Here is a 15,768-nt window from a genome sequence, read left to right as displayed (position 1 = left end):
GTCACTCAAAAAATGGTTCCACTCCTGGGCATTATACTTACTTCTTAAGAGAGATATCCAAGACTTTACCAAAGAGTTACCCATTATCTCGCTCTCCCTCCTCCCACTGCGTGGCAATGAGGACCATCAAATGGGCAAAGAAGTTGATGGTGAGATCAGGTCCCTCTGTTCCTTATTCAGTTTCAGATCTCCAGAATTTAGGAAGGGGTAGATTATATTCACCATCTGATTAGGTATATTGAGGATGAAAATAGAAGGCCTTGCTTGGTCTATGACTTTAGATTGGCATGGGCTTGACTTAGAAGGACTCAGTCCTTAAAGTCCAACAAAGAACTGACCCAGTCAGTGAAAGGCCCTCATTTGGGAATCGTCTTTTGCCTCCATCAACCTTATAAAGAGAATCCAACTCTTATAGCACCAGGCTCCAATCCAGCCCGGAAACAAAGAGGTCTTCGGGGGTACGGGACCCTAGAAACATGCCCTTGTCCCTTCCGTACGTGAATCCTGGTACCAGGGCACTGTAAACAGCCTCTCAACAGTTTTCACAGATGTCATGGGTGTCCCTGGGCCCTCTCCCCAGTCATGGGAGATGTGGGTACAGACTGGGAGAAACTTCACCGCCTGGTCTTGAGGGAGGGAAGAGGCAGCCAGGTGCTCTGAGCAGCTGTAGGGGCCGTGTGGAGCCTCCTCAGCTGTCCCCGGGGTGAGGCTGAGAGCAGCCGATCCCCCCATGTATTTTTAGATGGAACTTCCTCGGTGGCATAATGAGTTTCTTCTTTTAAAAGGAAATCACCCAGGGCAGTACAACTCCCCTGATGAATTTGGGCTGTGTCAAAATGAAAAACATATGTGCACTTTCTGAAAATAGAAACGCAGGGCTGGATCAAGCAAAATTTGAGAGGACAAAATAATTATTAGTGTCGATCTCAAAAAAAGTCCAGAGTTTTAAAACTGTACTGCTTCCATGGATCCTAATTAACCAAGGGATGTTGTTAAAGAAATTCAGAGATAATTTAATCCTCTCATCTCTAGCTACGAAAGACATTTTGTCTTGTGCATAATGAGGCCTGGTGGAAATAAGGTTTTTATCACCCAAATACAATGAAAAATATGCTCTTTGTGCTTTTATCTCAGAAGACTGTAGGGAATGAAATCTTCAGCTCATACGTTTAACAACATCATTAGGTTCCAAGAAATCACCTAATTCTCGACATGACACTTTTCCATATTTAAAATATTTTGAAACAGGGCCTTCAATAAATGAATTCTGACCTGAACTGAAGCGTACGGTGACAAAGATCAAGGATTTTTTGGCACTTCTGCCTTTCACCATGCCACCAAACCATGTGTCTGCGGGAATGTGCTGGAGTCTAGCTTTCTGGGTTATGTTTGCTCAGTTGATGCCTCTGAGATAAAGTCAGAGGACTTGTTCTTTCGTGAACAGCAGGGAGTCATTTTCCAAAAAACCCAAAGTTTAAAAGTTATTTCACAACCATATTCCAAACTGTCCTCCATAAGTCTTACCAAAACTGAGGCAGGGTGGGGTTTGGAGAAGGTAACAAAGCTTGCCCAGGTCAGAGAGCAGGATAACCCACCAACTATTGAAATCCTTGTCCTTGGAACAGCAGTGTCATTATCATATATAAATTAGGCTAGTAGACTGATTCCCAGGTTTTCTCTAACTTAAAAAGTACAGTAAGTCTCCTCCAAATAGGGACAGAGTCATTGCCTTCATTTCATATGACCACTGTATGTTCCAGAGGTTGTGCTCAGGCTCACCGCAGAAGCCTGAACTTTCACTTACAAGCTGGAGATGATCCTGGCTCTTCGGGGGTGCTCCGAGTATCCGTCAAGGAAGATTCTCCAGAACCTTCCTCGGATGACTGACAGGCATCGCCTGCTTGTGTGGCCTTCACTGCAACTTGGAGGCTCTCAGCTAAGAAGAAAGAACACAAAATTAAAAAACCAAATACACTGTTTAATCTGGATCAAGGGTTGGCAAACTCTCTTTGGCCTGTGTCTGGTTTTATATGGCCCAGGGACTAAAAATGGCTTTTATATTTTAAAGAGTTGTTAAAATATACACACAGGAACCCATGCATGCACAAAGAAGAATGTGTCCCAGAAACTGCATGTGGCCTGTAAAGCCTGAAATATTTACTATCTGGCTCTTTACAAGAAAAAAATTTGCCAACCTGCAATCTAGACCAATACTTCCCGTATAATTTTATAATAGAAAATTAATAAAAAGATGCACTGTATAAAAAAATCTCAATTTTAACTTTCAGTACACTAGTCTGCTGGAAAACATTCTGTAATTCAATTCATTTAAGATTTTAAAATGTGCTATTCAAAAAGATGAGCTATTCTTTGAAAGAAAATTTCCTCAACTGTATCTTAAAAAACAGAGATTCCCAATCCTTACCTATACCTACTAGATCACATTCTGCAAGGGAAAAGACAAGGAATTTGCATTTTATTTATTTATTTTTTTCTTAAGATTTTATTTATTTGACAGACGGAGATCACAAGTAGGCAGAGAAGCAGGCAGAGAGAGAAGAAGGGAAGCAGGTTCCCTGCAGAGCAGAGAGCCCGATATGGGGCTCGATGTGGGGCTCGATGCAGGGCTCGATGCGGGGCTCAATCCCAGGACCCTGGGATCATGACCTGAGCTGAAGGCAGATCCCATGACCCTAGGATCATGACCTGAGCTGAAGGCAGAGGCTTTAACCCACTGAGCCACCCAGGTGCCCTGGAATTTGCATTTTAAACAAGCACCAAAGGCTACTCTTAGGATCTGGTAAGACTGGTAAACAACCCACCCAGAAAATCATGTTTTTATTTATAATTAAATGCTTTCAACAAGTATGCAAAATGGCATAGTTTCGAGGGCTCTACAAATATTTCTAAAACATTGCGTCCAATATTCGAATTTAGCAAATACTCTTTGAGTACCTACTCTATTCCTGGGGCCCCTGGACATCGGTAACTAATTAGGGGAGTCTGCAGACTACAGGAGGAAAACACAACATATTTGTTAACTATATACAAGTAGCACATGATCAATGTTAAGTTCTATCAAGGTCATTATCAAGGTCAATGAGAAGGTCACTGGTTCTCACCAACCCATTCAAAAGTACTTCCAGCTGTATTTCTAAAATATACTTTGGACCTGTCCACTTCCTTATACATCCATTGCCAACATTCCTGGGTCTAGACCAAAGTCCCAACACCCCCCATCAGCTTGTGTAACTGCCAACCAACCATCTCCAGGCAAACTGGTCTCCCTCCACTCTGCTCTCCTGCCAGCAGCCGGCTCTCTTCTGAAGACATACAATGGTGCCACTCTCATGGTAAAAAGCACCAGTAACTTTCCATCAGTTTGGAAATAAAATATCTATTTTTTTTTAACCAGAGTCTGCAGAGATCTTTCTCTGCCCACCCACACGACCTCCCCTCATACGCTTCCCTGACTGCTGTCACCCTGCCTTCCTTCTTCCCCTAGAACACACCAAGCTCATTCCACAGACAAGGGCATTGTACTCACTTTCTCCCTGCCCAGGAATGGTCCTCCCCTTGATCCCCAGTCAGCTGGCCTTCTTCTCATCCTTCAATTCTCATCTCAAAAAATCATCTCCCTGGAGAAGTCTACCCTGACTTCACTAAAGCAAAGCCTTCACCTCAGCCCAATCTTATTTTGTTACTGTTGTGAAATTATTTTGTTTCCTTGTGTATTGTCTGTCTTCCTCCACTATGTTTTTATTTCCCTCTTTTTTTTTTTCACTTAAGTGCAGTTGACACACAATGTTACATTAGTTTCAGGTATACAAGGTAGTGATACCCCAAGCTGAACACCTTACACTGTGCTCACCACACACAGTAAGTCACCCGTGTAGCTACCATCTGTTCCCACACAATGTTATACAGTACCATTGACTATATTCCCTATGCTGTGCCTTTTATCCGGGTGACTTACTGATTCCATAACCGGCAGCCCATACCCCACTACAAAGTATAAAAGGTATTAACTCTTTCCTTAGAACCAAGAGTAAAGCACAGGGCAGATGCTCAACGAATGACTGAAAATGAATGGATGAATGAATGATTCTGCCAGTAGACCCCACTTCAGACAACCTCTATGCCCTTCTTAAGATCCTGGTTTCCCTATCAAATAAAGATGACAGAATGCCATGATTTCTAAATTCTCCTCCAGAGCCGATGTTCTGAGATTCTGAGCCAGAGCTTGGCAAACTTGGGTCTTCAAAGGACCAGATCACAAACATTTTAGACTCTGTGGGTCACGGTTTCTGTCGCAGCTACTCATCTTCACCACTGTAGCAAGAAAGCAGCCACAAATCATAGGTAAATGAGTGTGGAGGGCTGTGTTGCAACAAAATGATAGTCACAAAAACAAGTGGTAGGATACATTTAGTTCATGGTCTGGAACCTTCCAAACCTTGTCTGCATTCCTTGCAACTCTCCCAGGTGGTAGCTGTTTTCTCTCTCAAACTCACTGTCCCTACTGTCACTGCCAAACTATTATCCCGCCAACCCCCTTTTTGCCTTTAATTTTGTACCATCAGATCACAGCACTCACTACCTCTCCTTGCCATTCATCTACAGATTCCTTGAACAGTGTAGCAGCCGGTGCAAGTTCTCTCCCTTCCCCCAACGCTAGTCCTATCTAAATTCTCAGAAATAGCCGTTTTTGTGAACCTAGTCCTTCCAATACCTTAGCCTCATGTCTCCTTGACGTCCTCATTTCCTTTACCCTACCTCAGCCACCAACTCCCATGGTTGTACTCTAAACTTGAGTATTACCCATATTTGCACTTTGCCCCCTTATATAGTCCATTCTCCACACAGGAGTCAGAGGGCTCCTTTTAGAACACCCATGACGTCACTCTGCTACTCAAACCCTATAATGCTTCCTATAGCGTCTCTCAGAATGAAATCCAAGCTCCATACTTAACTCAGTCGGGTCCTGTAAAGTGAGTGGTAGTTAGCTCTGTCTCATCTGTCACCCCTCACCCCTCCCTTCACTCTCTACCTGCATGGTCGTCCCTCCTTGCTACTCCTCAGGCTTGCTATGCACCTGCCTCCAAGCCTTTGCATCTTTTGTTCTCTGTGTCTGAAACATTCTTTCCCCAGATGTCTACTCGGCTTTTTCACTTTCCCATGTCTGCTTACACATCACCTTATCGAAGAGGCCTTTCCTTGTTACCTTAACTCAAAAACAACCTTCCCACTCCATCCCTCTCTTTATTCCCTATCCTGTTATCATTCATTTTTGTTTTCTAAAGATTTATTTTTTTGTTTTACAGACAGAAAGAGAGAAAGAGAGCATGCACGCAGGCACGTGGTGGGGAGGGATGGAGGGAGAAGGAGAGAGAGAATCTCAAGCAGGCTCCCTGCTGAGCAGGGAGCTCAACTTGGGGCTCAATCTCAGGACCCTGAGATCACCACCTGAGCTGAAATCAAGAGTCAGATCTTTAACTGACTGATCCATCCAGGTGCCCCCATTTCTTTTTTTTTAACTAGGGTTCAGATTTTATTAGAATCTTCATTAAAGCAATTGCCCTCTATAGTTTTCCAAATAAAACTGTCTTTGTCTTTATTGTTTTTTTTACTGAAGTATAATTAATATAGTTACATTAGTTTCAGGTGTATAGTACTGTAATTCAGTTCTAATTACTCAGTGCTCATCATGCTAAGTGTACTCTTAATCCCCATCGCCTATTTCAACCCATCGCCCCATCCACCTGCCATCTGGCAACCACCAACTTACTCTCTGTACTTAAGAGTCTTTTTTTTTTTTGGAGGAGAACCCTCCTACACTGTTGGTGGGAATGGAAGATGGTGCAGCCACCCTGGAAAACAGCATGGAGGTTCCTCAAAAAGTTCAAAATAGAGCTACCCTATGATCCAGCAATCGCACTACTGGGTATTTACCCCAAAGATACAAATGTAGTGTCCTGAAGGGGCACGTGCACCCAAATGTTTACAGCAGCAATGTCCACAATAGCCAAATCACGGAAAGAGCCTAGATGTCCATCAACAGATGAATGGATAAAGAAGATGTGTATATAGTATATAAAGAAGATATGTGTGTGTGTATATACACACACACACATATACATATATACACATACACACAAACAATGGAATATGATGCAGCCATCAAAAAAGTAAAATCTTGCTATTTGCAACAACATGGATGGAATTAGAGGATATTATGCTAAGTGAAATAAGTCAACCAGAGAAAGATAATTATCATATGATCTCATTGACAGGAGGAATTTGAGAAACAAGACAGAGGATCATAGGGGAAGGAAGGGAAAAATGAAACAAGACAAAACCAGAAAGAGAGACAAACCATAAGAGATTCTTAATCTTGGGAAACAAACTGAGGGTTGCTGGAATGGAGTGGGGTGACAGGGATGGGGTGGCTGGGTGATGGACATTGGGGAGAGTATGTGCTATGGTGAGTGCTGTGAATTGTGTAAGACTGATGAGTCACAGACCTGTAGCCCTAGGGCAAATAATACATTATATGTTAATTTAAAAAAAGAATCTTTTTTTAATTTTTCTTTTTTAATTTGTTTTTTCCTAAATTCCATAGATGAGTGAATTTATTTGTCTTTCTCTGTCTGCTTTATTTCACTTAGCATTATAGCCTCTAGGTCCATCCATGTTGCTGTGAATGGTCAGATCTCATTCCTTTTTATGGCTGAGTGAGATTCCACTGTAGAGGTACACTACTTCCTCTTCATCCATTCATCTACTGAGAGACAATTTTTTGTCTTCATAGTGCTTGACACAACCTGACATATCTATTTCCTTTCATTTGGCAATTCTTAGAATATGAATTGTAGCACAACTGGAACCCTGTCTTATTTTGCTATATCCTGAGTATTAAAACCATAGTGCATGGCACACAGAAGGTACTCAGGCATTTTCTGAACTTGTTAAGCCCCATAGTTTTGGAAGCAACTTACCCTCTTTCAGCGCTGCAGCTAGTAAGGAGGCTGCCTGGGGAGGCTCTCCTGGGTCAGGTTTAATGAGGAGGTGGGGCTCTAGATGGACATCCTCCAATCCACTCAATTCTCCAAGTTCAGCATAGATATGCAGCTTCTCCTCCAAACATGTGCAAATTTGTTGGTCTTGGTTACTGAGTATTTCTATGAAACAGTTATTTACCATAGAAGGTTATCAGATAAATACAGCAACTGTCTGAAAATCCAAGCTCTAAGATAAAAATGTTGCTTGTCAGCAAAGCAGTATGGTCTCACAAATCAAGCGCAAGTTGTTGGGTGAGCCAGAACCAGGTTCAAATCCTAACTGTTCCACTTAGTGACTAGTCTCCAGCAAATGACTTAACAACTCTATCTTCCATTCTCTTTTCTGTACATTTACTGTACTCAGATGTTCATTTCCTTTTCCATGCCCCTAATTCCAGAAAAACTTGCACAACCATTCTTTGTTCAGGCTATTTTCTATTAGTCTTAAACACGAAGCCCAGGAATGAAAATTGAGGTGACACTGTTCATGATGACTGATACCCACAAGGAAAAACAATGCAGAAGCCCAAAGCTACTCAGGCTTCAGCCCATCTTGGTTAAAACCAAACCTACTGGCTTCTGTTTTTGTTTCTAAACATCCAATTTCTCTGACCATCTTTGCATGCATCATTTTCCTCTGATTCCAACATATCACATGATTCTCACGGTTTAAAGGGACGTCAACCAACATCTAATCCAGGGGTTCTCAGTCTGCCTTAGTTTCACCAGGGTAGAATTTTAAATACTGACATCCACAACCACCTTCCATAGATAGGGAGTGAATTGGTTGAGCATAAGGGCCCAGGCATCAGAATTTTTACAAAACCCTCAAAGTAATTCTGATGTCCACCCAGAGATGAGACTCACTGAGCTGATCTAATTTCCTTAATTCACAGACTTGGAAACTGACAACCAGAGTTGATGGGTTCCCTGTCCAAAGTCACATCACCGTGACCCAACAGGGCCGGGACCTAAAATGACACCATTGGACAAGTACTTCAATGCACAGCTACACCATACTGCCCACAGTTCTTGTTGCATACATATTATGTGCCCTTTTTTTTTTTTTTTTTTTTTTTTTGGGAAATTTGTCATCTATTTTAAATCACTAAGGAGGAAGGGGGATAGCCATTTTATTTGAACACTCCTAGTGCCAATACTTCTTGTTCTGAAGAGTGGTGGGTAGGCCTCAGGTACACAGAGTTAGATTAACCATTTAATCACAATCTCCCACTCTTGACACCTGGGTTTTCCCAGCATCCAAGGAGAATGCCACAGCCAGGGATCAGACATGTCTGCACGGTACCTTGACATTGCTGAATTTTGGCCACTCTTGCTTCAGCTTTCCGCCTCTCTTCATCAGATTCACTTGTCCTTCCCCCTTCTTCCTCTGGGCAACTTTAAGAGACAATAGTCAAGACAGACAACTGAAACCAAATCCAAGTATCTTTAGGTTCATTAGTAATAAATGGGGATCTGGCAGTAACACTACTCAGAGAAGGAAAAATTCAGAAAAGGTTATGCCCTCTAGCCAAGATAATTGGTTTTCCTAAGTATATAAAGAAGCTTGCACAATATGACACAGCTCTCAAAGTGAGAAGTACAGGGTGACTCAAAAATTCCAACAAACAGATATACACAAACATACATTCGTATGAACGTGTACCACACCCTCCACCCCATACTACCAACACTAGCATTAGGCCCAACTAAAATATTCATATTTTACTTTCTACTATGTTTGGGTACTTCTCAATGGGACAGAGGAGAGGGAGTTGGGAGGGGACAGAGGGTAGATTGACAGGTTGGGTATGGAGCAGTGGAGGTGGGAGAATTTTATAAAACATCATTCAAGATCAATCAAATCAAATTACCAGAAAGAAAGATCACCCTCACCCCATCTTGTTCATAAAAACTTACAAAAACACAAGTAATGAGGCATAAATTGACTTAGAACACATGGATCCACCAACCGAAAAATGTTTATTGAATGATTCTTCAGAACTCGCCACAAAGAGAAACAAAAGACACAGCCCCTGCCCTCGAGGAGCTTCCAATCTAATAAACACATAGACACAAAAAAAGCTAATAGCTACAAGGTGGTTTGTGACAAGCACGGAGTCAATGTTCTGGAGAGCAGATGGTAAAGAATTTCAGGGAAGGAAGAGACCATCGGAACCGAAGAGGTCTTCACAAAGGAGGGAAGCCATGAGCTGCACCAAAGACGAGCAGGAGCCACATGGGTGGGGGGATGGAGGGCTTTACATGCAGGGAGGTGCAGAGAACGAGGCTGCAGATGAGGGGCTATCAGAGGTGGGGGGAGTGGGGAGGGAGCAGACCCCCCTGGCTGAGGCAAGGCATTCATGCAGAGGAAACATGGTTAGAATACTTTCCCAACTGAACAAGTCCATTCCCTTGAGTGTGGACAGAAGAAAAGGTTACCTTTCTACGGCCTGTTGGATTCGTCTCATCCAGTTATTTCGTTCCTCCTTGGAGTTGGTGTGAATTTCGTACATCTCAGGACCAGCAGAGGAGGCACTGATGAGAAACATGCCTCTTTCCTCATTTGCAACTTCTCTAGCAATAAGCTTCTGAAGGGAAATAACCGATGGCTTCTGGTCCTGCACAGAAGAGAAAGATGTGCCGGTAAAACAGCATCCTACCAAAAGCAAAGGTTCTCACCAAATGCATCAGCTACAGAAAGCGAGAGTAGCAGGCAAATCATTTCACTGCAACCTTTCAAAAGTGCTGCACAAGTTGGTAAGCTCGCCAATGGAAAGGGCATGGTGAAGAGACGATGGAGAAAAAGGATACAGGAAAATGTTTGTCCTTAAGAATGAGTGGCTTAAAAGGACAACTTTTGAAAAAAGAACAATCAGAGCATGGAGAATCCCAAAATGCCATCATCTGGGGTTCAGGGGTTTTTCTAGAAGGGCACAGCATAGAAAATAGCATCTCAAATATCACAAGAAGACTGAGAGGGGTGGGAGACCTAAGAGTCCACAGGACTTAGCAGTATTTTGGGTGGACTGTGAGAATGACAAGAGAGGAGGGGGCATGAACTCAGAGTCCCCGAGCACAAGCAGTGTGTTCTGCTACCGTAGGACAGAGCACAGCAACTGAACTTCTGTGGCTCTGCCTGCAGGTGCCTCTTCTTCCCACCCACCACATAAGCCTTCGGTGGGAGGGAAATGGGTCGGGTTCATCTTCGTACCCCTAGGACACTGCCTTGCATAGAGTAGGCTTTTAAAAATGTCTGTAGAAATGGATTTAGCATAATTCCATCAGAGCAGAATAGGAAGGAAAGCTAATATTCGGTGTACAAGCCGTGACAAAATCCCCTCTTCTATGTGCATTTTTGTGCTCTTTCGAGGTCCCATTCTAAGCACTGGGGGATTCCATGATGGGTAAGAGAAGAAGCTGTAGTTGAAATAATAATTGAAAGAATGCCTCCAGGAGATAAACAGTCTGGGGGGGCTAAATATGAAGAATTTTCTTTGGTTCATGGCTTCTAACCCTGTTGAGAGTCGGTTGCAGTATGTGGTTTGGCTTCTCCTTCACAGACAGAGTGATGCTTTGACCCAGAACTTGCCACATCCCGCGCGGCTGACTCCTTAGTGCACATCTAAAGTTGTGTGCAAGGGTGTATGTACCCAGAAGACCTCTCCAGCCCATTCTTCTCCGAGCAGCAAAAAACAAAACCAAAGAATGACACCAACTTTTTGAATACTGCCCTCTCTAACTAGGGGGAGCTCCTGAGTACTAGTGATATCCTTCATTCAGTCACAAATCTAGTACCCAAGACCTTACTTGCTTTCCTTCTTCCAATGCACAGAGTTAGGCTCCTCAGCTTACAAAGTAAATGGCCTCTGTATATAAAGTCAGAGTGGGTTTAAATTGCCTATGATATTAGCAAGGATGAAATAAACTGAACCAGTTGGTTAGGGCTGCAGAAGGAGGCAAGGTAGTAAGGTCAGATATTTTTTAAATGAAAAACAGGTAAGCTGGTAGAAAGTAGCATTAATTAAATCACCATCAGGGTATGTGCTATGGTGAGGGAAAAAAAATAATAAAATGAATAAAATAAAATAAATAAGAATAATAAAAATAAAATAAAATGAAAATTAAATTAAATTACCATCAGATGAGGAGACAGCAGAATCATGCCCATCATTATTCACATTAATCACACTAGAACACTAGATATGATCAAGAATTCAAATTAAACCTCTAGAAATGGAAGTAATGGGTCTACCTTAAAAACAGATGTTAAAAATTGGTCATGGCAAGGCCTAACCCAGCCTGCAGAGTTTGTGGCCAAGCTTGTGCCACTGTATTTTCAAAACAGATTTTTTTTTTTTTTTTAAACAGTCACCAACATTTAAGAACTGGGGGATTCCCCCTTTTTTAAAAAACCAGAGATGTGTTGGTTCTTGGAAAAAGCAGACTAGCAATCCTGGGCTCAGGTACCCATGTGAACACACAGGCTGTCTCTGAGTAATCCCTGCCGTCTGGGAGACAGGCCGTGTTCTCACCAGGTTACTAAAGTATCAGCACTCGCTATGGGATCCTCGATCCCAAGTCCACTCCCAGGTCTCTCCTGCTTCCCACCAAGCCCTCAAGGCAGAGTGTGCCCCAGAGGAAGAGGAAAGGGAGCTGTTACCTTCAACTCTATTGTCACCCGTCTCCATTTGGGATTCCACAGAGTGGTTGTCTCTGTCAGTAATATCATTCGAAATCCCACTGGGACAACAAGACCTTCAGACTGTTTCCTGTTTTGAACTTGAACTTGTACATCTCCATGTTCCCTTGTCTTTTTTTACGATTCATTTTGAAATTACCTTCTTTAATATTTAAGAGGTCCTCCTAGACTCAGTAAACCCAAGATTTAAGAGGCCCTCCTAGACTCAGAGAAATTTCCCAGTCATTTCTTAGATTTGGGTCCTACTCCCATTTCCAGGGGAGTCCTCTTTAAAAGCAAAATTATCTTATAGGGACTCCATTTTTTTCTGCTGTTTTCAGCTGCTCATGTTCTGGCCATGTCCAAATTCATCATGTCTTTTGTAACACGTAGCAAGATAAACATTTCCTAAAGTTCTTCTAACAGCACCTAGAGCAGAGAAACTTACCTGTGGTTATTAGCATGAAGATGACTTTCTCCAATGCCAAGATGCAAACCAGGAAATCCAGACATCTGTATGACCCTGGCTAATACAGCAATTCCCTCAAGCAATTCCCTCAATACAGCGTAAATAAGATATTTACGACTGGAGGGCTGTGCTAACCTAAATGTCTTTGATGCCACTCAAAAGCATATGCTTGAACAGTGTAGTGCCCTTGAGTCCTTAAGGATAATGCTTTCTATTTTGCTCCCTGACATGGACAGGGGCTTGGCTGGCTTTTATGAAAGCTGCTACGTATCAGGCTAGCAACTCCATGAAACAGTATCAGCATCATCTTACTGTTGTCCAGAGACAAACCCCTTCTACGGAGAGGAGGAAAGCTGTGGTTACCTTCATCCTGGCATTTGGCAGACTGCCTTCCTAATGTCCAGCTTAATGTGGTCTAAGGCAAATGTGGTCTAAGGCAGGCACAGATAACTCTGAAAGAGGTCACATAAGTGGGACAGATCCTTATTTCAAGCAGTGACTATAAAGTGAGCATCACACCTTCACCACGATGCATACACTATGTTGAACTAGAAGATAAGACAGTTGTCTCTATGCTGTGTCTAATCTTTGACCCATCAGCAGGTCATCTTGGCCTGTTGTAACACCCAAGAAGGCACAGTTTGCTCCTCTTTCAGCTCTCTGGTTTTGGCCAAACTTGGGTTTCTTTAAAAGTGTGGTATGAATTTGTTTTCTCTCCTGTCATGGTCCTCACCTCCCATAGGACAAACAAAATGGTCCCACCTTCCTACTTAGATCCTAGAAAAAAGCACACACAGGCTGCTTGACAAATCACTGGGTTGTCATGAAATATGCAATATAGACAGCTCGAATGGCTCAGAGCCATGGGGACTTGTCTAAGGCCTCTAGCTATCCTCTGGAGTAGCCCCGTGAAGCAATCTCTGAGCTTTATGCAACCTGGCATCAGCATCCTGATGAAAGCAACATGCTTAACAGGGTGAAGAAGCCTGCTGGGCCAACTTGACAAGCACAGATGAGCAGGGGAGCACTCTACCAACCTCTTCCTCCCCCAAATCCAACCCTGGGCAGGCAAGCTTCTTTGTTTTCTCTGAATGGCAAAACAGAAACTTCATTAAGCTTTGACTTAAAACCAGCTGGAATTGATGACATGTGCTAGTGGTTCCCAACTGTCCTATCTATCACTGTCCTATCTATCAATGGATGATAAATAAGAACCATTTTAGAGAGCCGCCATTATAATGCCCACATTGATAATACATCTTGGATTCTTTCCTTTAACAGGGCCTAATGCTCCACAAGGCTGACAAAGTTAATTGATGACATCTTCCTTCTTTAAGTGAGTCATTCTGGACTGCAAGATGCTGTGTAAAAGATGTTATAAAATACTTATTTTACTTCTAGCCTAACTCTGTGCCAGCCATGAGATTCATGTACCACACTATAAAGATAAATTTTACTGAGTAATCTTAGTAATTAGTAGCCATTATAGTAGAAACAAGAATCTTCTTGTTCTTCTTCTTAGATACCACAATGATGTTCTCTTGTTTGGCAGAAGGAACATCATGATAGTTATGAATGGAGCTAGTAGTGGGTACACCAGGGATGGACCAAAGGAAGTAGGACAAGATTCTGGAAGAGACCTGCTGTTCCCAGCATTAACATCTGAGTGGCTGGGAAGGCACGGTCAGGAAAGGGGTGGGAGAGATCTGGAAGATATACCACGATGGCCAGACAACAGAGTCACTTGAGGGTTTGAGAGAGTGCTTGCGCACCAACCAGTCCCAAGGTACTTTAGTATTTTTACATTAACGATTAACGATTAACGATTAACAATTGAATTGGCGATCAGCAACTGAATGAGATGACCACCACTCCTGGCTATAAATCAACACATTTCATGCTTGTTAAACCAAATGAGAGGGAACACGGCAATCACCAATACTACTGGAAATACACGGGGTGGGCTCTTGCCAACGGCTACTTAATTTCACAAGGACTTTAAGGCATTTCTCAAAAGATATGTGGTACCCAACCCTTTAAAATGTGTGTCACATGACCATATACTTACAACAGCTGCAAAGATGTATTTCTGGTCTTTTTCTTGTAAAAAGAGCAGCACATCAGTTAGAAGTAGAGCCAGGATATCTTCAAAGAAAAGATATTGCCAGTATTAATGAAGCAAACCACAGTTCAAATGCCCTTATCAAATATTTGGATTTCATGGTGGAAACTTAAATCAATTTATTAAAAATAAGAAAACTAAGATTTAGCCTATTTATTAAAAATAAGAAAACTAAGATTTAGCCTAATTGTGGAACTTTTATAAAAATGCCCTTATTGGGGCACCTGGGTGGCTCAGTGGGTTAAGCCCCTGCCTTCGGCTCAGGTCATGATCCCGGGGTTTTGGGATGGAGTCCCGCATCGGGCTCTCAGCACAGCAGGGAGGCTGCTTCCCCCTCTCTCTCTCTGCCTGCCTCTCTACTTGTGATCTCCCTCTGTCAAATAAATAAATAAATAAAATCTTAAAAAAAAAAATGCCCTTATTTATGACAGCCAGAGAGGAAACTCTACAAACAACTCCGATTAGCCGTGTAAGCATGCATGTAACTATAGGTATTGCTAAATCTCCAGCAACATTTAATACTGGAGCTTTCAAAATGGAAAAGAACTATCCAATAAACAAAGATTCTCATAGAACAGAGCAAATGCTTACCTTGAGAAAAAGAACCTTAATCCTAACTATTAGAAGGCAGCTTCTGCCTTAACTTATGTGTGCAAATCTGTTGAATCATTCCATCTAGACCTGAGCAGAGTTTGAGATCCTATATGCCCCCTACAAATTGTACACAGGAACCTACCTTCACTAGCTGACTAAACATCTAACACAGAATTAGCAAACTGCTGATGCGAAGAACTGAACCAAGAGCAAAGAACTTGTAGAGCTAGGGTCTACAGACTGGTTAATAATTTAGCTTGGTTAATGTTCTAACTGTGGCTCACGCTGAGTGGCAACATTGCTGATCCACAAATCCCATTTTAGTCATTAGCTGCAAACACTGTGAAAACTTCACAGTCCTCCAAAGATTACATCTGAGTTCCCTTGGAGTAACTAGTTCCCTTGGAGCAACTAACAATCTCTTCCTCTCACTTATCTGAGGATGTCACTAAGATACATTAAAAACAATGCGAGCTGGGCACCTGGGTGGCTCAGTGGCTTAAGCCGCTGCCTTCGGCTCAGGTCATGATCTCAGGGTCCTGGGATCCAGTCCCGCATCAGGCTCTCTGCTCAGCAGGGAGCCGCTTCCTCCTCTCTCTCTCTGCCTGCCTCTCTGCCTACTTATAATCTCTCTCTCTGTCAAATAAATAAATAAATAAATAAATCTTAAAAAACAACAACAACAACAACAAAAAAAAACAAAAAAAACAATGTGAGCAGATGGGTGCTTCTTAACCCTGATGCCACAGCAGACCCACGTGGGGACCTTTAAGCATCCCTAAGCTTGGGCTTCATCCCCAGACCAATAAAAGCAGGGACGCCTGGGTGGCTCAGTTGGTTA

At 42.5% G+C, this 15,768-nt stretch overlaps 1 protein-coding gene across 7 annotated transcripts in view; it reads right to left on the bottom strand.

The window, feature by feature from the left end:
• Window positions 1–15,768, bottom strand: part of ARHGEF28 (Rho guanine nucleotide exchange factor 28) — a 321,385-nt gene that overhangs the window by 39,987 nt on the left and 265,630 nt on the right. For all 7 annotated transcript variants that reach the window (XR_009354003.1, XM_059175234.1, XM_059175237.1 and 4 more), the window contains 5 exons: window positions 14,280–14,356; window positions 9,504–9,682; window positions 8,368–8,459; window positions 6,999–7,181; window positions 1,805–1,936 (listed from right to left, as the gene is read on the bottom strand). Coding sequence is in view for 6 of the 7 variants with exons in the window: in XM_059175234.1 (XP_059031217.1) it covers window positions 1,805–1,936; window positions 6,999–7,181; window positions 8,368–8,459; window positions 9,504–9,682; window positions 14,280–14,356 (663 nt within the window). In the remaining variant the exon portion in view is untranslated. The remainder of the gene's footprint in view (window positions 1–1,804; window positions 1,937–6,998; window positions 7,182–8,367; window positions 8,460–9,503; window positions 9,683–14,279; window positions 14,357–15,768) is intronic.

Source organism: Mustela lutreola, chromosome 5 (assembly GCF_030435805.1).
Source record: "Mustela lutreola isolate mMusLut2 chromosome 5, mMusLut2.pri, whole genome shotgun sequence".
NCBI lineage: Eukaryota > Metazoa > Chordata > Mammalia > Carnivora > Mustelidae > Mustela > Mustela lutreola.
Note: the sequence above shows the minus strand (reverse complement) of the source record. Positions and strands in the feature narration are given on the sequence as shown.